Consider the following 23,303-nt stretch of genomic DNA (forward strand, 5'->3'; position numbering starts at 1 on the left):
TATTTTTTACATTTTCTAACAGGTGATTTGTAGGACCTTTGTGACCGCAACTTGTCAATCCTAACAAGCTGCATAGACCTTTGGTCCAACTTTATTTTAATTTCAATATAGTGCTCACTCGGAGTCAAATATTTTTTCTCAATTTTCAAAACATTTTCTTTAAAAAGTCATATCAGGTCCAACGGGGTAGGGAGATTCTCATAAACAATTCTTTATCCTGATACAGGAGTTGAACAATACACAGTACTTAGCTTTATGTCACGATCTGTACATCACCCCGACATGGCCATGTTTCAAGCGTATTCTGCATCAGGGGGTCTTCTCATCAATTTTCTGGTTGCTCCTGATAACTTTTTTTATGACTTCCTTGTCTCCATAAATCCTCGACACTTTTACCTGTATAGTTTAACTGATTATATAGAAAAACTCTCAAAATGGCGTCAGTCTCACTCTCAATTCATGACGTCAATCTGACGTCAGTCCTTCAAATCAAAGAGTACCAATTAATGACTTCATTCACCTTTAGGTGCAGTCATATCTAACTTAAAAATCCAAAACTGTTCCTTCTTATTTAGAAATGCAGATATATCACCTCCTCGAGGAGGGATCTTCATTTGTTCTAAAATGAGCCAACACAGATCACTAAACTGATGATTCTCTTCACAACAATGAGCCGCTAGTGGAGCAGTTAGTTTCTGTGTTTTAATACAGCTTTTGTGTTCCACAAGTCTAGTCCGAATTTTTCTCTTAGTCCAACCCACATATATTTTTTCACAAGGGCACTGTATCGCATACACTACATTTACAGAATTGCAATTTGTGGTATGATGTAAAATGATATCATGATTCGAACCAGGGGCTCGCCAGGTTGATCCCTTTAAACAGAGAGCACACATCTCGCATGTACCACAAGGCAAAGTTCCTAAATGTTGCTCCTGAGTTGTGTCAACTGTCTGGGATGATACCACTGCTCGGACTATTTTATCACGTAGATTTCAGTGTCTCGAGAATGAAATATGGGGAACAGCTTGTAATCTTTGGTGCAGAGCTACAACTTCCCAATGTCTACAGATAATGTTCACCACCTCCTGTACTTTATTACTATATTGAAGGACATAATGTCATCACAGTCACTAGTCGATTTATACCCCAAAAGGAGATCTCGATTAGAAAACAAAGCACGTTTGTATGCTTGTTTTACCACACCACGGGGATATCCTCATTTCTCAAATCTTATCCACATCAATTTAGCTTGAGTCTTGAATTCTTCAACTGTAGAGCATAGCCTTCTTAATCTTAAGAACTGGCTAATCGGCAGACTATCTTTGAGATGTCTTGGATGGCAGCTGGAGTATTTCAAAAACTGATTTTGATCCGTTTTCTTTCTATATAGAGTTGTGGATAAACTATCTCCACACTTGGATATCATAATATCCAGAAAAGCCACCGAATGAGCACTAAACTGTGCTGCAAATTTCAAATGAGGATTTTGTTCATTCAGCCATTCGATAAATTTTTTTAAATCTGCACCAGATCCCAACCAAATAAAGAAAATATCGTCAATGTATCGACGCCACAATTTTATGTTTTTAAACCAATCTGAAGGGTAAATTACTCTTACTTCAAAATCTGCCACAAACAGGTTTGCTATATCAGGAGCAACAGTGGCCCCCATTGCTACACCCTTTACTTGAATATAGAATTTGCCATCAAAACTGTACCAGTAATTCAATTTCTTCAGTATGAAGGGGGCCAGTACAAAGTTGAACTGGCTCTGTGGTCAGGAATATTTGACCGGGTAGCGGTTCTCCATGGATGAAAGCAATGCACAAGGAGGTCTCCAGATGACAGGTTTTTATACCCAGAAGTTGAACTAGATCCTTGAGGATAAAATTGCCTCCTGCTCCGGAATCCACCAGAGCAAGAACTAGAAAGGACCGGGAGTCCCAGATCAAAGTGACAGGTATGGATTCCTGAGGGGCCGGTGACATTGCGCCCAAGTTCAGGACCCCAATTGAACTTAGGCCGGGAAGTTTCCCGGACGGACTGGGCAGACCTGTAGATGATGGCCAAGTGCTCCGCAATACAGACACAGGCCTGTTTGTCTCCACCGGAGGCGCTCTTCCGTGGACAGCTGCCCAAGACCCAGCTGCCTGGGTTCTTCCATCTTGGCCACGATAGAGACCCTACTGAAGGCAGGGCTGGTGGTGAATGGGAACGAACCCGAGAGGCATCCGATTCTCCCGGTGACGCTCTTGGAGACGATGGTCAATTCGGCCTGTAAGGTCGATAAGGTCCTCAAGAGAGGAGGGGAGCTCCCGCTCTGCCTTTCACCTGCGGGGAAAGTCCATCCAGGTAGATAGCTCGGAGGCAGTCTTCCTGCCAAGCAAGTTCAGAAGCTAAAGCAGATGGGGGCCAATATTCAAAATAAAGCTGAATTTCTAAATTTGAATATTAAAGTTAGCCAGTTAACTCTCAGATATTCCCCCAAAGAACACCCATAAAATATCCAGCTAAATTCTAGTCACCTATTTTATTAGCCGGCTAGAATTAAGCCAGATAAGTGCCCAAATATTAATTTAGCTGGCTAACTTCTGAGCTATTAGCTATGGCCTGGAGAAATTTAAAATCTCAAAAAATAGCATGACTTGGGGCCCATGGGTAATATTCTGTTTAGTATTTTCCCATCAGTAATAACCAATAAAAATGTGAAAATGCTATGAAGCAGACCAATGAAAAGGAGAGTTCTTAAACCAATTACAGCTGCTAGAGAAAGGAAAAAAAGAGAGAGATCAAAGAATATAGAATAGAAGAACTAAGAAAGCCATGGAAGCACATAGACTTACATGTGCAAATGAAGAGCGCAAAAGAGAAGAACGTCAGAGAGAAAAAAGGAAGTGCATTGTAAGGGTAATTTTAGAAAGGATTCCATCATAAAATTGGAAATTGTAAATGCAAGCAAGTAGCATTTTGGGAAATCCTGAAATATGCAGATCCTACTAGGTACTTCTGACTGGATTGGCCATTGTCAGAGACTGGATGCTGGGCTTGATGGACCCTTTGGTCTGACCCACCCTGATGGCTAGGGCAATCAGGCCTTCTAGTGAAGGCCTGATATCATGGCCTGCTAGATCATCTTTGATTTACCCAGAGATACCAAAAGATGGCAACCTAGCTCTGAGGACAAGGTTCGGAATTGCAGCATGTATATCACCTTTCTGTGGTCAGAGGGAAAGAGAGCCGCCTGGAGTTTGAAATAAATTTTGCATTGGTTTATAAAGCCCCTGCACTCCTTAGGGTTCCCAAGGTATCTGGAAGGCAGTAGAAGTTGTGGCAGGGGTCCTGGGGGCCAAGCAGGCCTTGGTGAAGTCATAGCCATGGGAATTGGTACCGGAGCCGATATCACTAGGTGGGCCTGCATCACGTCTATCTGTGCCCCAGTCCTTCGAGTAGTCCAGTCACTTGATCCAACATATCCTGTTGCTGCTGGATACACTGGGCTAGATCAGATATGGTCTGGAGTGCGGACGAGTCCACTGGGTCCATGGCCTCAGCAAACTTATGCTGTGGCATGGTTGATACAGCTTAGTAGGTGAATCTACTAGACCCATGCTGACAACTGATGAACGCACCCTGGACTGGGACAACGTTGGACCTTCACCTGTACCAGTCCCCTTCCCTGTGGGTTGAGCCTTTGGGTTGCAGAGGCCGGCAGGACTTAGATGAGAGTCCCACATGGCTGGGCCATGGTCAGCATGGCAAGCGGTCAGGCAATTACCAGGAACAAGCCAAGGGTTAGGACAGGCAGCAAGCAAGGCATAGACAAGATCTGCAGCAGAGGTCAGTGGCAGGCGGCAGGCAAGAGAGTAGTCTAAGTCTGTAGCAGAGGTCAGGGAAAAGTGGCATGCAAGTGAGTAGTGTGGATCTGAAGCAGAGGTCAGTACCGGGCAGACAGGCGAGAAACTGGCATGAAACAAAGCTGGAGGCAGGACAGAGCAGGACGGACTGACAGAGCAAGGCAGGCTGGATGAAGCAGGGCAGGCTGGACAAGGCAAGGCAGGCTGGGTGAGGTAAGGCAAGGTGGGATCAAGAATGCAGAAACAACACAGGATAAGGAACGCTGGAGCAACACACATTGCAGGAAGCAGGAAGACCTGTTGCTGAGGCAAGGCTTAGGAACACAGCTGGGCCTTATATACCCAACCGCAAGACATTATCAGAGCACTCCGATAATCCTATTTCCTGCTGTGGGGCATTTAAGTGGCTTCACTCATTCAAGACCTCTATCATATCCCCCCTCAGCTGTTTCTTCTCCAGGCTGAACAGAATATAGCCAGCTATCTTAAAACTAGCTGGCTAACTATAGTTGCTTTAAGATAGCCAGCTATATTCAATAGTGTGGCTGCACTACTGAATATATCTCCAAAGTTAGACGGCTAACTTTGCTATCCACTCACTACCTGGCTGCAATCAAGCTAGGTAGAGAGTACATTAGAACATAAGAACATAAGAACATGCCATACTGGGTCAGACCAAGGGTCCATCAAGCCCAGCATCCTGTTTCCAACAGTGGCCAATCCAGGCCATAAGAACCCGGCAAGTACCCAAAAACTAAGTCTATTCCATGTAACCATTGCTAATGGCAGTGGCTATTCTCTAAGTGAACTTAATAGCAGGTAATGGACTTCTCCTCCAAGAACCTATCCAATCCTTTTTTAAACCGACCTACACTAACTGCACTAACCACATCCTCTGGCAACAAATTCCAGAGTTTAATTGTGCGTTGAGTAAAAAAGAACTTTCTCCGATTAGTTTTAAATGTGCCCCATGCTAACTTCATGGAATGGCCCCTAGTCTTTCTACTATCCGAAAGCAACTCCTCTTTTACCTTTTATCACTCCAAATGTTAGAAAATCTTCACTGATGTCAACTTTGCTGTTTATACCTCTGTCTGTGTATGTAAAACTGCCCCCCAAAACCCACCCCATCCCCCCCACCCAGAGTTAATAGTGTCCCCTCTTACAGTGGTATAAATAGTAAACTCTCTACAGTCTCTCTCTAGGTCCAAGTTAGGTGCTGAATTTAGGTTCCCAAAGTTTTCAGGTGAAAATTCACATCAATTTAGGTTTTTAAAAGTTGGGAGCCTAAACTTAGGCCTGCTATACAGTTGCCCAGATTTAGGATCCTAAATTAGATGCCTAGCTGTGAAAATCAGTGCTAAGCTCCTAACTTTGTTTCTCTGCCCTAACTCCGCTTCTGTAGCCACCCACTCTTTAGGAATCTAAATTAGGCACTCAGTCCAACTCAATTTTCAAAAGAGCCAATTTAGGAGCCTAACTCCAAAAGTTAGGAGCCTAAACCCTGTATAAATTGACCCCGTGATAAACAGAGCCAGACATTTGTGAATGATATATGTAGATAAGCATTTATTTAGTATAGTGTGAAGAATAGTTTCACAGAATAAGTATTCTAGCATTCATTAGTCCGGGTGTGATATCTTCTCTTGAGATAACAAAAGAATTTTGCAAAGACCAGTGACGTTCCTCCCTCAAATGTGACAGCCAGGATCATGGAAAGGAAGATATATAGCCCAAAGGGATGTAAGGTGCTGAATTATGAGTGGATTAATTTAGTTTTTGAACTGTTTGCAATTATTTTTGTGATCATCAGTTTTGTTCTCTGGCGTTATGTATTGTACTTAATACATAGGACAGGGTTCCAGCTACATAATTCTATAGGCTGACAACTCCAGCTCATTTCTGTAAGGACTGTAAAGTGCTGACTGCTGCAAACTGTCTACAACTCCTGGGTGAATATTCAGCACTGGCAATGTGCAGACATTGCAAGGGCCCCACCAAAGCAATTGGAAAATCATCTGCTAATGAAGGCACAACAACTTCTAAGTAGAAAGAGTGACTGTACACATAATGTGACCCAGGTGATGTGACCTGTGATTGGAAGGAGCACACTGCTGAAAAGGTGCACATTAAGTCATGAGACAAGACAATGAAACATCAGAGTTGTCATCATCATGAAAGCCTGGGTCCAGGATCTCCTCGGCCATCTGTTCTACAAGTTGCACTTTGGCCAAGCTTCAAGAGTGAGTCTTATTGTCGTACCTGCAAGGGTACTTAACAGAACCTTGCTTCTTGTTTGCATATTCTCTCTAAATTCCAAATGAATGCAAATATCTAAATTTCTGTATGGAAATACACTACAATCTGATTAGTAGTGAAATGTTCGTCATTATAATAAAATATTAATTTTTGGGGGCGATGTTCTATTCTCCAGGAATCGTTGGGTTTTATTTATGTCTTATTTTTTATTTTTGGCATTGCTACCACTCTTATTGCTAATTCCTCTCACAAACTGGCAACATTAGGACATATCCAATGACTAATCTTTTGCCAATTAATGCTAATCAACTCACTAAGCAGCAGCATCTGAAGAACTTGCTGCAACATGTGGCAGGACTACTAGGATCTCAGAAACCCATGTACACCATTATTGCATGATTTTCGAGTTGGTACAACCCTTCTACTTTTCATCTCCGCTACCATCCTTCTCACATCTTCAACCTTACGCTCCAGCTGAGTGTCAACAGCAGAATGAGCAGGTGCAGTGGCATCACTAGGCAAGCAAGAGATGTTTTCTCCCAAGGCAATCCATCATCCCATGTGTGCATCTGGTTCAGAAAGGGATGGCGTAGAACAGGAGCGAGAATGGTGGCCATGGGAACCATAAGCATGTGCCTTTCTTCCTGCTCATGTGCTGTTATTCTGCTCTAGAGGTGTCAATCCTAGTTCATTTGGAGGAGAGGGTGGGGTAGGGTGGCAAGAAGCTGACCCTAATTTTGAGGGAGTGGGCATTTCCCACGCCTGCACCCATGACATATTAAAATTGTTGCAAAAGAAGGAAGAAAATGCAATTGCCTTGTTAATAAGAAATCAGATTCCAACCAGCAATCATTATCATTCACAGGCTGCTTGAAGTGACAGTTTGCAATCTCCTAAATAAATGGTTTCCAGCTCATTAGCAAGTAATTTTACACTCTAGCTAGAACTCTTTAATAATCATTTAGCAACTCATTCACAACTCTTTAGAGACCTTAATCATAACCCAGATTGACATTGACATCTCAAGTCATCTCTTCCAATGTATTGTAGGGAAAGCCCATTAAGAAGTGAAGTTATCAGAAATAACTGGATGGATACACAGAAGAAAAGCGATTTGCAGTTGAATTAATCTCTTGTTTCAAAGAAGAAAACCTTTAAAAAATGTGTGATGCTTTTTAGAGGAGAAAGACACACTTGTTATGATACTGTCTGGACTTGTCACAATATTTGTAAACTTGTTATGATCCTGGGTTGCAGGGCTTCCACGGGGATATCATAGAATAACATGCAGCACAGTGTGTGAAACTGTGAATCAGCACTCAGTGATACCTTGATGACTTATGTAAAATAGGTTTTATACAACCTTTAGATTCCTTCAGTAAAAATCAGTAAATGCTAATTGTGTTGATTCTCTTTCTATATAAAGAGGGCAATTTTCAAAGAAGCTGATAATCAAAAAAAGCTGAGCAGCCTAACTTAGGTACCTAGTTATTTTTCTATTTAATAAAATGTGTGATCACTTTCCTGATTTAAAATTAAAATCACTCAAAGCGACGTACAAAATCATAAAATACAATTTAAGACAATAAAACCAAAAATAAAGCCGCTTCTCCTCACATCTTTTCAGCCAAACATTGAATCCTAAGGTTTCTGCTGAAAATTCACCTAAAGCTTAGAGTGCAGATTTTCAAGGGCTATAGGCTCTTAGCTTTTGGAGATAGGCTCTGAAATTGTCCCTTTTAAAAATGTACTAGTATTTAGGGCCTAAATTTAGGAGTCTAAAAGGGTGGAGTAAGGGTAGGGAAAAAGTTAAGAGCTGAACACGAGGCTCACAGCTTAGAAGCCTAAAGACAGGAAAATGAATAGCAGGCCTACATTTAGGCACCTAAGTTTCACTGAAAAATAAACACCTCATTTAGTGGCTGATTTACTAAGCTTTTTTTTTGCCATATAGAGAATTTAAATCAGGTCCTTAGCTTCCTAAATTTAGGAGCTTTTTTTTTTTTTTTTAATATTGGCCTCTTGGAACTAAAATGTGGGACTCCTATTCAATTGTCTAGATCTACGGTCCTGGAGTACCACAAACAGGTCTGGTTTTCAGGACATCTGCAAGGAATATGCATGAGATAGATTTGCATACAATGGAGGCAGTGCGTGCAAATATTCTTCATGCATATTCATTGTAGATATCCTAAAAACCAGACCTGTTTGTGGTACTCCAGGACCAGAGTTGCCCTTCCCCTAGGAGCCAAGGTTAGGTGCCCAGTGCTGAAAATCCAGGCTAAGCACTTATCTTATTTTGCCTGCCTCGTCCATCCATTTTTTAGGCCTCAGACCCAATACATTTTCAAAAGGGCCAGTTTAGGAGCCTAACTCCCAAAGATAGGCACATAAATATATTGAAAATTTGCCTCGAAGCTATTTCCAGGGGTAAAATGTGTTTTACCCCCAGAAACTGACTGTCTAAAAATTGCCCAGCCTGTATGAGGATCAAAGTGCTTGTGTAGTTGCACAATGTGCATAGTTTTACTTGCATTGCAGTGGGGTCATTCCTAGGGCAGAATTGCATTGGGGAGAAAACAACGCACATAGGTTTGCATTTTCAAAATTACGTGTGTTTGGATTGTAAAAAGTATCTGGAGAAAGAGCCAATGCAAATCTCTGTGGGGTGCTTTTTCCTTTCTCAATATGAAAGTGTACACATACGTTCCCTTTCAGAACTGGGGTCAAAAGTATTTGTGGACATTGTAGCAATGCAGGAGGTTTGGAAATTTACTCTGTTAATAAGCAAATTCTACTTCTAAGTATTGTATATTCTGTCCCTGTCCCCTCCCTCACCATCTTCTCTCTCAGGGGAATCCATTTTGCTCATTATTATTGGGAATCAGTGGTGCCACAGGGGGAGGGTTGGCTTGAGGTCTGTATGGATCAATTTCATTATACATTGGTGCTGCCATAACTGAAAGGTTGCCTTCAGGTCTGTATTGATTGCTTTCATTATACATCGGTGCTGGCACGGATGGATATCTAGCTTCTGGTCTGTAGTGATCCTTTTCATTATACATTGGTGGGGCCATAGGCCTGATGTTCATCTCTGGTCTGGATTCATTTTGCAGGATGACAATCGGTTGCTAAGGGAAAGACAACATTATGGTCAAGTTTACTGTTAATATAACGAATGTCTCTATATTGTACCTTTGTCTTTGTTACTATTCTCTACTTCATCATTATGTATAACTATTTCTATCTCTGTTATCTTCATTATCATCATCAGCATAATTCTCACCATCAAACCCACCACCATTGCTCTTATCATCAACGCTAGTATCAACATAATATAAATATAAACATTAATATCAGCATCATCACCACCAGCAGTAGTATTTCTATTCGCACCATTGCAATGATGATCACCCCAGCCACCATCAATTTCATAAAAATCATCAGGATCACAACCATTACCACCATCATTACCATAATCAGCATTATCACCGTTAATGTTAACATCAATATCCTTCCCATTATTATCAACTTCACTACCATAACTGTCATCCCATGCACCATTCTTGGCGGGAGCAGCCAGTTGGATGTATCTGGAGAAGTAGCATGGCAGCAGTAGGAAGAGGTGACAGTAGGGATTTGATTCGTTTTCAAAAGTAATTTTTTGACCCAGCAGTTTCCTTGTTCACTTCCAGCTCAGTTGGAAACATGACTAGGATCTGGAGCCATAGGCTTACATTCATAATCACATGGGCATTTTTCCCCTCAAACAAAATGTTATGCCTATCACAGCCCCAGGCCCCTGCCAAAAAAACCCTGTGCCTTCTAAAAAAAAGTTCTCCCTGGACTTGTGACCTGCCCCCAGTCTCCTCCCCATGCCACGTCTCCCTCTTCCTACCCCCATCTATGGGTCTGCAGAAGCTATCTCCAGTCACTACTGCCTCACTGGCTGACCCAAGGCCAGTGCCAACTTGAAGTTTTGCCATACAACAACATGGCATCGGCTTTGAGGTTGGCTGGTTCATAGGTGGCATGAGTACATGATTCCTGTGTTTGGGATTGCTGGCTCCTGTCTGGCTCTCTCATTCAGTATCTGATCTCTGGGATTTCCAGATAGAGGGTAGGAAGCATCATGTACAGCTGTGGCCCCAGGACTTAGGAGCTGCTGAGACACTGGGTATGCACATGGACTATGCTGGCATAGGGCTGCCACTGGCCTGCAGTCTGTGAATACTGAGAGAAGTGCTGTAGGGAAGCAGGAGCTACCAGAGAACAGAGATGTATCTGAGCTTTGAGAGGGCAGGAAGGAGGTTAACCTAAGCCTGTGGGGAAAGGGAAATCACAAATTGAGAGGTGAGGTGGATCTAGCCTACTGAGGAGGAATGAGGGGTGGCAAGCAATGAAGCAATGGGCGAGCCAAAACATCAGAGGAGGGAAGGGGGAATATATTGGGGCATGCAGGGATAGTGAGAGTAACTGGGAGGGCAACCGAGCAGTTGGGTCAAGAGGTTGTGAAGAGCAGGATTAAGATGTGGGTGTGAAGCAGGCAGAGGGATATTAAATCCTCTGCTCCCAAAATTTAAAAGTCAACCTATGCCTATATGGGAGAGAGAGAAGAGGAGGGGAAAATAGGATAAGGCAAGGGAAAGAAGAGATTAGGGGAAAGAGAGAGAAGGGGATAAGTGCCTATCTTGGTGCTTAAAAACCTGGGCAGGCCTGGGACAGGATTAGATCAGAGAAATGAAGTTAGGTGACTGGCACTCATTTCAGGGCCGGATTAAGGCCAACTGTTGCTCTAAGCAGGTCCAACAATGGTATCCCCTTGGTACTTCCATGCTTAATTGACAAGACAATAAGACTCAATAAGTGCTGAAGATGAAATAAGAGATTAAAATTGAAGGGGCAGATATTCATCCGTGGAGTGGCTAGGTAAGTTAGCTGGATAAGTTACGGCGCGACAAGAGTTAGCTGCACAACTTATGCGGCTAAGTCTGCTCTGCCTGGAAATGCCTTCTACCTGCCCATTATGCAGCTAGAATTTAGTCACATACAACTTCGAATATAGCTAGGTAGCCATTTAAATGGATAACTTTTCAGTTATCCGTCTAGATGGCTTTTTAATATTGACCTCTGTGTTTTCTTCTAGGCCATCTCCCAGGCCAGACTCAACGACTATATTAAATATAAACTTTTTTTAAGACTAAATAGCAGTAAGCAATATAAGCAAATGATTTACTTATAACTAGGGGGCAACAGAAAAAAAAATGCACATTTTCAACATTCTGTGGTGTCCCCCCCCCATGCTTATTTTGCTTCATGGTTAATCCAGGTTTGACTAAGTTTTAGTGCTAGCTGCCTACCTTGGCTTATCAAATTTAGGAATTGCCATAGCAGCTCATCTAGAATCCCTGCCTCCTATGATGTCTAAAATGTCCTAATGGAAGCCACCAGCATCATCATCAGAGCAACTGGGAATAGCAAGCTGAGAGGAAGTAGCACTGTAACCTTCTTCTGCCTTGGCTTTGAGAGGATGGAGTCGGGGGGCATGGTGGCTCCCCCCACAGAAGAATTGTAGACATTACAGAAGGGAGAAGAGATATTGCAAGACTGCTGGCACCTCCCCAGCAGGACATTCTAGACATTGCAGAGGTAGGGAAAATGCAGGGGGCTGACAGCATTAGGCCGCCTTTTCCAGCCAAGACTGAGCTTCTAAATCTAGAAGTTAGGTGGAGCCTGAGAACTCCAGCTCTGTTAGTCTGACCTTGGTGGAGAGTAATTAAAAGAATCATTGCTAAACAGTTTCTGGAACACAATGGATTACAGGATCCAAGTTTAATGGTTTTCTAGAGGTAGGTCTTATGTCAAATGAATCTAATCAATTTCTTTGACTGAATGACTAGAGAGTTAGATTAGAGAAGAGAGCTAGATGTGGTGTATTTGAAAATCAGGTGATTTATATACAAACTGCCCTAAAAGTATGACCTTAAAGTGACTGACTGGGTTAGAAACTGGTTGAGTGAAAAGTGACAAAGTAAATGGATTTCACACCAAGGAAAGAGGGTTTGTTTATCAGTGGTGTGCTACAGAAATCAATGGATGGACTATCAAGAAAGTTTTCCATTTTACTAGATTATAACTAAATCTGCAGCAAGGTAAACATTCTGGAAGGGGTGAAAAACATGAAGGATCTAGTAAAATTTGAAGAATGACAGCTAAAATTTAATATTAAAAATACATGGTTATGCATTTGGGTTGCAAAACCTAAGAGAGTAGTATGGTATGGGGCTGAAGTTCTTATGTGCATGTGATGTAGTGCAGCCCGGCCGCAAGCTATCATAAGAACAACGGTAATACCAGAACCAGACAGCAGGGGGCACAGGAGAAGAGGAAAAAACTACAAATCCCAGGTTCCCTGAAACCCCACCAGACCAGGGAGGAGAGCTTGAGGGCGAACAGGTGGCAGACATAGAGATTAACGAGGTGGACAGCAGTGAGCCCATGGAGGTGGAGGAAGAGGGTGTGCCACCGTGGTGGAGCTGGCCACAAAAGCCCGGCTCTTCACAGTCAGAGGAGGAGGAGATGGAGGTAGGTTCAGGGGGAGAGGAATCCTCCAGTTCATACATGGAAACTGAGTAGCCTAAGAAGGGTGATGTATAACGTTTTTCTTAGAGAAGGGCTCTAGAGGTGTCTGTGGTGTTTGATGTGCTAATAGCGCTGATTAGAGGCAACACAGAGAGAGAGCTAGTTCCTTCAAAGTAGTTTATAAAGTAACAGCGGGTTGTATTACATGGGGTTTGCCCCCTCTAGCCTTGTCTCTACCTAATGAATCAAGGCTTGCTGCAGCTTGGCCCTCCAGTCCTCTTACAAGCAGTGCTATTACAGACACCTCTCCCCAGTGAGTATAGAAGGGCTCTGACAGCTAAGCTGGCTCTACAGGAGCTTTAAACATGACCCCCCAGTGCCTATTCCCATAAAACACACCCCTTTTCCCATTGCATGTGATATTTAGTGCATTTTGATAAATCCAGGCCTTAGATGGGCTTGGCGACATTATGAATAATATGAATTGTACACCGAATGATGCGTTTGTTGCCTCTGTCGAAAGAGGTAGTCATCCTTTTATCAGAGCCTAGTATAATAGTAATTAATAAAGTTTCATTGCACATCCATCATGGAGGGCCTAAGACTTAGCTCCTCCTCCTCCAGTACATATAGAACAATTTGCTAAAGTTGGGGCTAGGGTAATGCCCCCTGTATCAGCTCCACAAGCCATCACAGGGACTGACCTAGTTGTCCAGATCTTATCCCATTTCAGAGGATATCAGCAGGTCCTTGGGCTACAGAAAGGGGAAGCATTTCCTGCACTGAGTCACGGCACTATGGCTAGTGCTTCTCCGTGTAACCTTCCACATCACTGTTCACCTCTGGTCCACTAAACCCCTTGGAATAATCTGCCCTTCCTCTCCCTCAGATTTCATGTCAAACAAGACAGTTGCTCGCCCTCATCCGTTTAGAAATAGGAATCAAGCAGTGAAAAGAAAGGTAGGACATTGAGGTAGTAGGGGGTGTGCTTAGGAAAAAGCTGACAGTTTAGTTTGTTTGTTTGGTTCATTTGCTGAGTCCACATTTGTTTTGTTTGAGGCCATAAAAAGTATTTGTTTTTTTCATGTCATTTGGCCATTCCTTGGCCTTTAAAGTCAGTGGGGGAACCAGTGTATTCTATTTTGACTTTAAAATTGGGGTTTTCTAACCAGATTTTATTGTAACTTGTAGGCGGACATCATCAGCAGAAGAGCAATCAAAGACACCAAGAATGACCGTGACAAGGCAGAGCTGCCTAACCAAAGGCATTGTGAGAGGAGCAAAGCCACACCGGACAGATCTCATTCAAAAATGGAGAAGCCATGAATATGACTTTTAAATAAATAAAGTAAGAACACACCAAGGCTGCAAAAGAGGGGTAAAGGGCACCAGCAACAGTGGCGTGAGCAGCCCATGGTCCCAAAAGAGCAGCAAAGCTGCACCAGCAGTGGCAGAAATAGCCCAAGCAACCACGAGAGACAAGAAAGTAGCAGCGACAATGGCAGGAACACTCCAAGGCACCATGGAAGGGGGAAAATAGCAGGAAATGTGACGGGAATCCCCCAAGCTACTGATAGAGAGAGTGGCAAGAAAGATCCGAGGCTCCAGAGGAGCAGAAAAGCAGCACCAACAGTAGCAATGCGAGAGGGGGAAAGCAGGATTAGCACAGGCAACAGCTCTGAGAGACAGCGTGAGAAAGCCAGGAGCAGGCTGGGCAGTAACAGTGGCAGAAGGATTCAACAGGGCACTGAAGCAGGAGAGAGGCACAGCAGAAGGAATAGACTGGAGCACAAGAAAAGCACTGAAGCAGGAGACAGGTGGGGAAAGAGGACTGGGCAGAGCAGCAGGAGCGGAAGATTTCTCTTTTCTTCTCATCAGGACTCGTATCATCTGCACCCAGGGCAGATTGTCCTATCAACAGGCCAGTCAGATCAGGTATGATGGCAGCGACCCCACGCCTGCAGAGTCACTGCGGTCAGTTCTTTTGGTAGAACGGGGGCTGCCCTGAGGCTCTCTGCTCACTTCTATATGTTTGTTTTGTGCGGCTGGAGCTGTGGCTCCATGGGTCTGCACCTCCTTCCCCCCCCCCCTCCATGGGCCTGCCTTTTTTTTAAATCCTGTGGCATCGCTGAGATACAATGCAACTGATCCCCTCGTCCCCTCATCACCGCGGCGGCGGGAAACGCTCTCACCGTCTCTCTTCACATCTTAGCTGCAGGAAGCCTCTCCTTGATCTCTGCCACTGACCGGGCCGGCCACCCTTACATTTGGGCCATTGGAAAACATAACTTTTCCCCAGCTTCCTGTCCATCTTTTCCCATACCAGGACCATCATCGGGTGTCTCTGCCCAGATTCCCCCTGAGCACCAATGTAAGTAAAAATGTTTTTTATATATTTAGAGGCAGCAAGGGGGGAAAGTGAGAGAGAGTATATCATTGAGTGAGTGTGTATATGTGTGCATGAGAAGGAACATGTATGTGTGTGTGCCAGTATGTGCAATGGGTTTGCGTGTTTCAGCTGTCAGCATGTGCGATGAAAGCGTACATGTGTAAGCATGTGTGAGGGAGTGTGAGTGTTTCAGCTGGGTATGTGTGTCAGCATGCGGAAAAGAGAGTGTGTGTGTGTGTGTGTGTGTGTGACAGAGATCCCTAAGGAGCATGCGAATGTCAGAGACAAGAAAGTTTGTGCACTCCCCTACCTCCACTAATCCACAACAATCTCAGAATGACTGGAAATTAAAAGTTCCCATGTATATAAAGTGGGGGAGTTTGAATTGTTATTGGTTTTAATTATTGGGAGTTACTTGATGTGTCTGCATTTTAAAATACAAGCCGTTAAGCCCGTTAAAATGGGCTACATCCCTCTGTCTCTCACCCCTCCCTCTTCACCACCCCCCTACCTCCCTCCCTCCCTCACTCCCTCCCCACCCTCCCTCTCCTCTCACTCAGTCCCTCCCTCCCACTCAGTCTCTCCCACTCACTCCCTCCCCCCTCTCTCCCTCCCTCTCACTCACTCAGTCCCACTCCCTCCGTCCTCTCCCTCAGTCCCACTCCCTCCCTCCCTCTCTCTCCCCCAGTCCCACTCACTCCCCCTCACTCAATCCCTCCCTCTCACTCAGTCACTCCCTCCCCCCTCTCTCCCTCCCTCTCACTCACCCAGTCCCACTCCCTCCCTCAGTCCCACTCCCCCTCACTCAATCCCTCCCTCCCACTCTCTCTCTCCGTCCCTCCCTCCCTCTCTCTTCTCCCTCCCTCGCTACTGGCCGCTACCGCCGCCCCGCTACCGCCGTCGCTACTGCCGCCCGCTGCTGCCACTGGACGCCGCCCGCTACCGCCGCCGCCACCCGCTACTGTCGCCGCCGCTCGCTATCGCCCGCTGCCGGTACCGCCGCCGCTCGCTACCGCCGTCGCTGCCCGCTGCTGCCACTGGACGCCGCCATTTTTTTTCTTTCTGACGCTGGCTCAGACGGACGTGCTCGCCCGCACATGTGCGGTAGAGCTGGTCTCTACTGCGCATTTGCGGCACGACGGTCAAGCTTCGTTTATCTAGTAAGATTTTGATGATGTTTGGTGAAATTTTAAAAAAATTATATTTGTTTTTAATTATTGGATATTCTATTCACAGCTGTTTTGAAACATTTATTCTTTTGTTATTATGGTTTCACTATTACTGATTTATATTTTTTGATTTCATTGTTTTATGTTATAAGGAATGGTGATGCTATTGTTTTTCTATTATTGCACTGCATATAGGGTCTGACTTGTTGAGGTTTCCAGTTCAGTTTTTGTCTGCACATTTCTATTTCTATTTTCTGGTCTCTTTATTTGGTATTTAGTGAAGGTCTATCTGTGTTTTGCATGTTTGCCTAAGGTGAGGTAATTTGCTTAGTATGGTGTTTCTATTTAGTGATTTATAATATCCTGGCTTGTTCTCTTTTTCAAATAGGAGGTGTATTGGTGTTTTAGGGCCTGGTGTAATATTTGCAGTGTTGCCTGTTTGAATTCTGACATTTAGTGCCTTTTTGCTGTAGGAGGCTTACCATATTGTAATTGTAATTCAGTTTACCCAAGAATGTGTGAGAGCCAAGCTCACCCTGAATGTGCAAGCTTTATTTATTTATGTTTTGCGGGGTTTTCCGGTTGGCACTATAGCAGTGCATGTAAATATGATGTATATGTTATAAATTATATTTTTACATTATTAATGTACTTTGAATGTCCTTTTTGATGTAAAATCTATTGTCATAAATGCATAATATTATATTATAGATGGAGAGGGAGGGGCTGGGAGGTGCAAGGCTGTAAGGTTCACCTATGGCACCTAATCCCCGTGCACTGGGAAAGCAGGGTTCTGGAGCTGCGCTGCTTTGGGCTCTGTGACTATGGCACCTAATCCCCGTGCAGTGGGAAAGCAGGGTTCTGGAGCTGCGCTGCTTTGGGCTCTGTGACTCTGGCACCTAATCCCCGTGCAGTGGGAAAGCAGGGTTCTGGAGCTGCGCTGCTTTGGGCTCTGTGACTGTGGCACCTAATCCCCGTGCACTGGGAAAGCAGGGTTCTGGAGCTGCGCTGCTTTGGGCTCTGTGACTCTGGCACCTAATCCCCGTGCACTGGGAAAGCAGGGTTCTGGAGCTGCGCTGCTTTGGGCTCTGTGACTGTGGCACCTAATCCCCGTGCACTGGGAAAGCAGGGTTCTGGAGCTGCGCTGCTTTGGGCTCTGTGACTGTGGCACCTAATCCCCGTGCACTGGGAAAGCAGGGTTCTGGAGCTGCGCTGCTTTGGGCTCTGTGACTGTGGCACCTAATCCCCGTGCAGTGGGAAAGCAGGGTTCTGGAGCTGCGCTGCTTTGGGCTCTGTGACTGTGGCACCTAATCCCCGTGCAGTGGGAAAGCAGGGTTCTGGAGCTGCGCTGCTTTGGGCTCTCTGACTGTGGCACCTAATCCCCGTGCACTGGGAAAGCAGGGTTCTGGAGCTGCGCTGCTTTGGGCTCTGTGACTGTGGCACCTAATCCCCGTGCACTGGGAAAGCAGGGTTCTGGAGCTGCGCTGCTTTGGGCTCTGTGACTGTGGCACCTAATCCCCGTGCACTGGGAAAGCAGGGTTCTGGAGCTGCGCTGCTTTGGGCTCTGTGACTGTGGCACCTAATCCCCGTGCACTGGGAAAGCAGGGTTCTGGAGCTGCGCTGCTTTGGGCTCTCTGACTGTGGCACCTAATCCCCGTGCACTGGGAAAGCAGGGTTCTGGAGCTGCGCTGCTTTGGGCTCTGTGACTGTGGCGCCTAATCCCTGTGCAGTGGGAAAGCAGGGTTCTGGAGCTGCGCTGCTTTGGGCTCTCTGACTGTGGCACCTAATCCCCGTGCAGTGGGAAAGCAGGGTTCTGGAGCTGCGCTGCTTTGGGCTCTCTGACTGTGGCACCTAATCCCCGTGCAGTGGGAAAGCAGGGTTCTGGAGCTGCGCTGCTTTGGGCTCTGTGACTATGGCACCTAATCCCCGTGCACTGGGAAAGCAGGGTTCTGGAGCTGCGCTGCTTTGGGCTCTGTGACTATGGAACCTAATCCCCGTGCACTGGGAAAGCAGGGTTCTGGAGCTGCGCTGCTTTGGGCTCTGTGACTATGGCACCTAATCCCCGTGCACTGGGAAAGCAGGGTTCTGGAGCTGCGCTGCTTTGGGCTCTGTGACTATGGCACCTAATCCCCGTGCACTGGGAAAGCAGGGTTCTGGAGCTGCGCTGCTTTGGGCTCTGTGACTATGGAACCTAATCCCCGTGCACTGGGAAAGCAGGGTTCTGGAGCTGCGCTGCTTTGGGCTCTGTGACTATGGCACCTAATCCCCGTGCACTGGGAAAGCAGGGTTCTGGAGCTGCGCTGCTTTGGGCTTATTAGCTTCCTTACTGACTGACTATTTAAAAATAAACACACTAACTTCTGCTTATTAGCTGCCTTACTGACTATTACAAGCACAAACACACTAAATAATATACCCTAATAGTTTACTTCTCCCCAATACATTGGCTGTTGTATATATTTATTTTCTTGCTTTTACTATCTGCTGTCTTGTGGATTTTTGTTTTTAATTGTACATGTAGTTTTATGTAGTTTTTTGTAGGCAGTTTAATTGGCTTTATGCTTTACTTTTCTCTGCATGGAGTACATATGCTAAGCTGTACTACCTGCAGTCCTGTGGGTACAATGTAATTGCAGGACTACAAGCTTGCTTTCTAATTGGGACGGCTGAAGGACTCCACCTTTTGGCTTGTACATTTGCACCTACTTTGGAGCAAGTACAAAAATATGTCTGTTGTATGTAAGAACGGGGCTTTCCAAATGAAAGCTCTGCTTGCAATCTGCTTCCCTGGAACTCTGCTCTCCCTGTCTCCTCCACCTTTATCAGGCAGGTCAAGGTCTCTGCATGCTAAGCGGGCATGGACATTTTGTTAATGGGATTTTAGGTGGTTACAACCCCCTTTACTCATAATAATCCATGTGAAAATTGTCCTCTGCATTCTTCCTCTGGTATTCCTAAAAAATCCAATAAAAATAAGGAAAAGCAGTGGACAAAGTGCCTGAGGGCCTGAGTGTGATTACTGCATATTATTGGACGGCACGGAGCTGGTTTTCTTTTTACTGGCAAATCCCTGGACGCGCGTGAGCCATGGGTTTGCTTTTCACTAACACACGACACTGGTGTGCCTCGGTTCTTCTGGTGTTTTACAGCTTCATGTTACCTGCTGGACTGGGTATTGCTGCTGTCCTGTTTGTCCTTCTGCAGGAACCTGAAATATCCAAAATATCAACACAGCATGAACAGCTGACCTCAGGGGTTGAGACTACAGCATCCTGAGACCCCCAAAGAATGAACAGAGCACGAACAGCCGGAGAGATCTCAGGACTGATCTGTAAAATTCAGATGCTACAATGTAATAATACAGATTGGAAAAAGTTAAAGAAATCCCACGGGCAGAGAGTGAGTCTGGAATCAAAGAGCGAGTTCCTAGCCTGATTGAACAGTTGTTGCACTTACCATGTTGGAGTTGCAGCACGCAGCTTTGCAGCCAAATGCAGATGTGGATATTGAGATGCAGAACTCCAGGATCATCAGAAGCAGGAGTGTGACTTTAATCCCCTGGACCACCACCTATGGACAAGACAAGGGAAGGGAGAAGCCATTATTTTTCAGCCTTTTTATTGGTTTCTCCAAACTGCTTTGCAATCCAGATGTGGGCCTTTCATACATCAGCTGTGAATCTGACCTGCTGGATACGTATCAGTGAGGCTGCACTGTTAAAACATCTCTTTAATTGTTACAGTTTAGTTTTAAGCACATTTTTAGGTTAAATCACTGTAAAAATACCAGGGAAGGGGGAGAGGGGTCCCTATACTCTAACAGGGGGGAAGGGGGATGGGAGAACCTGCCGGTACTTGGTTTTTTGACAAGGGGGATGGGGGATACATAAAGCCATATTTCTGTATCTATGGTGAAAGAGTTGGGGGGGGGGGGGCGGGGGTAATGGGGGCCATCATTGTGCAATTTTTTAAATTTGGGCTACTTTTTTCCACCCATGGGTTGTCCCTTTAAATCTAACACAGGATCCTCAGGACCAGCGCTAAGGTCTCGATCCTCTCATATTAGATTAATGTTTTCCCAAGAGCTGTAGCTAAACTAATGTGGCTGACAACTTTCAAAGTCGGCCATGTTCATTTATTTAGATGGGATTAACTTTACACGAGCTGCTTGGCATGGATTTGCAAAATTCATGCATGCAAATCCTTTGCAAAGCAGCTCATTGCTATTGGGGATGAGAGTCTAGGGGAAAGTATGTAAAATATCGTGAATATCATGATAGTGCCAGGATAGGGCTGTATTGTGTGATATATGCTGTTTAACGCACATTATGGTCCTACTGTGGCTTGATGCATCACCCTGTTCCCTTTTAGCCTGCACCAATCAACCTGATCTTAATACACAAACTATCATTATAGTCTGCATTTGTGACGGTTACGTGTACCGGATCTGCCTTCCTACCCCTGAGTGACACCTGCCACTCTGCTTCCCTGGGCAATTCCTTATTCAGCTAGATCAGTGTAAGTTACTGAATGGGGGAGGTTACCATTCGGTACAGTCCCTCCCTTTCAGGGAGCTGGCATGGCCATCCCCTGAGCAAGGTTTTATAAGCAGCTCTTCCCTGAGAGCTCGGGGGGCAGTGTGACTTGGGTTTGAAGGTTTAGGAGGATTGTAGGAGATTTTGCCTATTTTGGATTTTTGGGCCTACAGCAAACTTTGCTGAGAGTTTATGAGCTAGGTCAGTCTGCCCTGCTTCTCCATTCACGGGTGGGTAGGGTTTGCATCCTGGGATATTTTGGGCTTTCTGAAGGACTTTAATTTGTAGGAAGCCGGACACTGCTTGGGGAGAGGGCATGGGGGAACCCTCCCTTTAGGATTCCCAGGTTAGGGAAGACCTGCCCTTTTGCACCTCAGTGACCCAGTGCCAGGATTTTCTGGTGTTTTCCCTGAGTTTGGGGAAAAGCAGAAATTATTTTGCGAAGATCAGGGAGGAAGCGTTTGGCTGCCCCGCGTCCTGTCCAGCAGAAGGAACAACTAGAGCTGCTTGTTCCAGATTAGATCCCTGCCATCGGGGATACATTGAGAGATAAAGAGAGTAAAGGACTAACGGAGAACACGGGACACCAATCGGGAGTCTTCATCCTGGGGAGCGAGAGGTTTTGGACTCTCTGTGCGAAGGCAGTAGTTTTACCTTTTTACTGGTTTTTGGAAGGGGTTTTTCCTGCCCAACTAAAGGATAACTTGCCCCCCCTGGGAGCTCCATTTAGCCAAACCCTGGAGGGTGGATGATTCCTTGTCCTGGTAACAGAGACACTTGCACAGACAGAGGGCAAGAACTGTAACAAAAGAGACCTCTGTGGTGCAATGGATTGAGTTTAATTGTAAATCAAAAGAGAGGAAACATGGCACTGATATTCCGGTGCTCACAAGACAGAGGCACATTCCCAGGATGAGTTGCATATTTATTGCAAGAGACTCCTACTGTCAAAATAATAGGCCTTGAAAATGTTATTGTCCCCAATGCGGTCCCGTGTTTGAAACGAAGGCTGTGTCGGAAGGGACAGAATATACGGTAGCTTAAATTTGTTACAAGAAAGAAGGTAGAAAGGTCACTCTGGGTCCTGAAAGAGCAATCTTTCCCCCCACCAGCAAATAATCCAGACCTTGGGGGAAAGAAAGCAGTCTTCGAGCTGGCCAGTAGTGGTTCCAGCCCTGAAGAGGCCTTACATTCTTTTATGGCCCCATCAGAACGCCTGGGGATGCACCTGGGGATGGAGTTACATAGAAATTTAGTCTTACCTGCTAATTTCCTTTCCTTGAGTTCTACCAGACCTGTCCAAACATCTGAGTTTGTTTCACTAATAGATGGAAACAGAGAACAACTAGTTTGCTGACATCATTGTATATAGGGCCCTGCCCTGACATCAGCTTGCCCATATTCTTTATGATAAGCTAAACATTTAACTCCTCGTTATTCATCCCTTAATCGGGGGGCTTCCAAGAAAGACAGCCAGCACCGATCCTCCCATAAGAGGTTATCTAAATGAACCAGCCCAATTATGGCCAGAAACGCAATATTATAGGACTTTTAGTCACTTAATAGATCAGGTATTATTGTAAACCTATAAAGGAAAAGCAAATTATGGCAGTCCGGAAGAGTCCTGGACTGGTCTGGCAGGCCTCAAGAAAAGGCAATTAGGAAGTAAAACTAAATTTCTGCTTCCTCTTCATTCAGCCAAACCATCCCTCAGACTGGGTGTGACACTATCAGCCCCGTACCAATATGCCTGAGCCAAATGTGGTGTTCTTTCCGACTTGAACATCCAAATAATATGCTTTGTGAAAGAATACAAATAGCCACTGTGCTGATTTCCATCGGGGACCCCAAGTGTTCTGCCCTGGTTGAATGCAACTGAAGACCTCTGGGAAACAGGAAACCCTTAGTGATATTCACTGACCTCATTACCTCCTTCATCCAATGGACTATTGAAGCTTTAAAGACTACCTCACACCTCAATTGGCCACGGAAAAGGATGACTAAATGGTCTTACCTTTTAAAACAGGGGTCCCCAAACATTTTAAATGAAGAGCTGCTTGCAACACTCCCAATAAATTTGAGGGGTGGGGGGAGTACCTTATCAGAGTTCTGATGATCAGGGGGGGGGGGAGTGTCCCCCCCACTGGTAATCTGAAATGCAGGGTAATGTGTTTGTAGCATCCTCTCTTCCACTCATACCCCCTCCAAACACTCTTGCTCTCATGTCTTCCCTCCCCTTTCTCATTCCTCCTCTCGCTCTCCTCCTCTCACTCCTTTTCCCTCCTCTTACAACCCTTCTCTCCTTTTACTCCCCCCCTCCTCAGTTACGCAAGATCCCCTCACCTCAGTCAGGACTCCTAATGGTGGGAGTGGGGATTTCAACAGCACTGGCCATTTCTCCCACAGATAAAAACTGAACTGACACAGCAGGAAGCTGGACTGTATGCAGTGCAACAATGGATGGCGCCGTCCGTCCATTGCTCCTACCATGTGACAGGGGCCGACCAATGGCA

The 23,303-nt window shown here is 45.3% G+C and overlaps 1 protein-coding gene across 2 annotated transcripts in view; it reads right to left on the reverse strand.

Annotated features, from left to right (window-relative positions):
* Window positions 1–8,030: 8,030 nt before the first annotated feature.
* LOC115075112 (membrane-spanning 4-domains subfamily A member 4A-like) overlaps window positions 8,031–23,303 on the reverse strand; it is a 36,759-nt gene continuing 21,486 nt past the window's right edge. Inside the window, exons 6-8 of one of the 2 annotated variants that reach the window (XM_029575311.1) lie at window positions 19,713–19,826; window positions 19,417–19,464; window positions 8,031–9,247 (exon numbers count right to left, since the gene is read on the reverse strand). In XM_029575311.1, coding sequence (XP_029431171.1) covers window positions 8,966–9,247; window positions 19,417–19,464; window positions 19,713–19,826 — 444 coding nt within the window. In that variant the 3' untranslated portion in view covers window positions 8,031–8,965. The remainder of the gene's footprint in view (window positions 9,248–19,416; window positions 19,465–19,712; window positions 19,827–23,303) is intronic. The other variant, XM_029575312.1, reaches the window with a different exon arrangement.

The sequence above is a fragment of the Rhinatrema bivittatum genome, chromosome 13, assembly GCF_901001135.1.
Source record: "Rhinatrema bivittatum chromosome 13, aRhiBiv1.1, whole genome shotgun sequence".
NCBI classification, from domain to species: Eukaryota; Metazoa; Chordata; class Amphibia; order Gymnophiona; family Rhinatrematidae; genus Rhinatrema; species Rhinatrema bivittatum.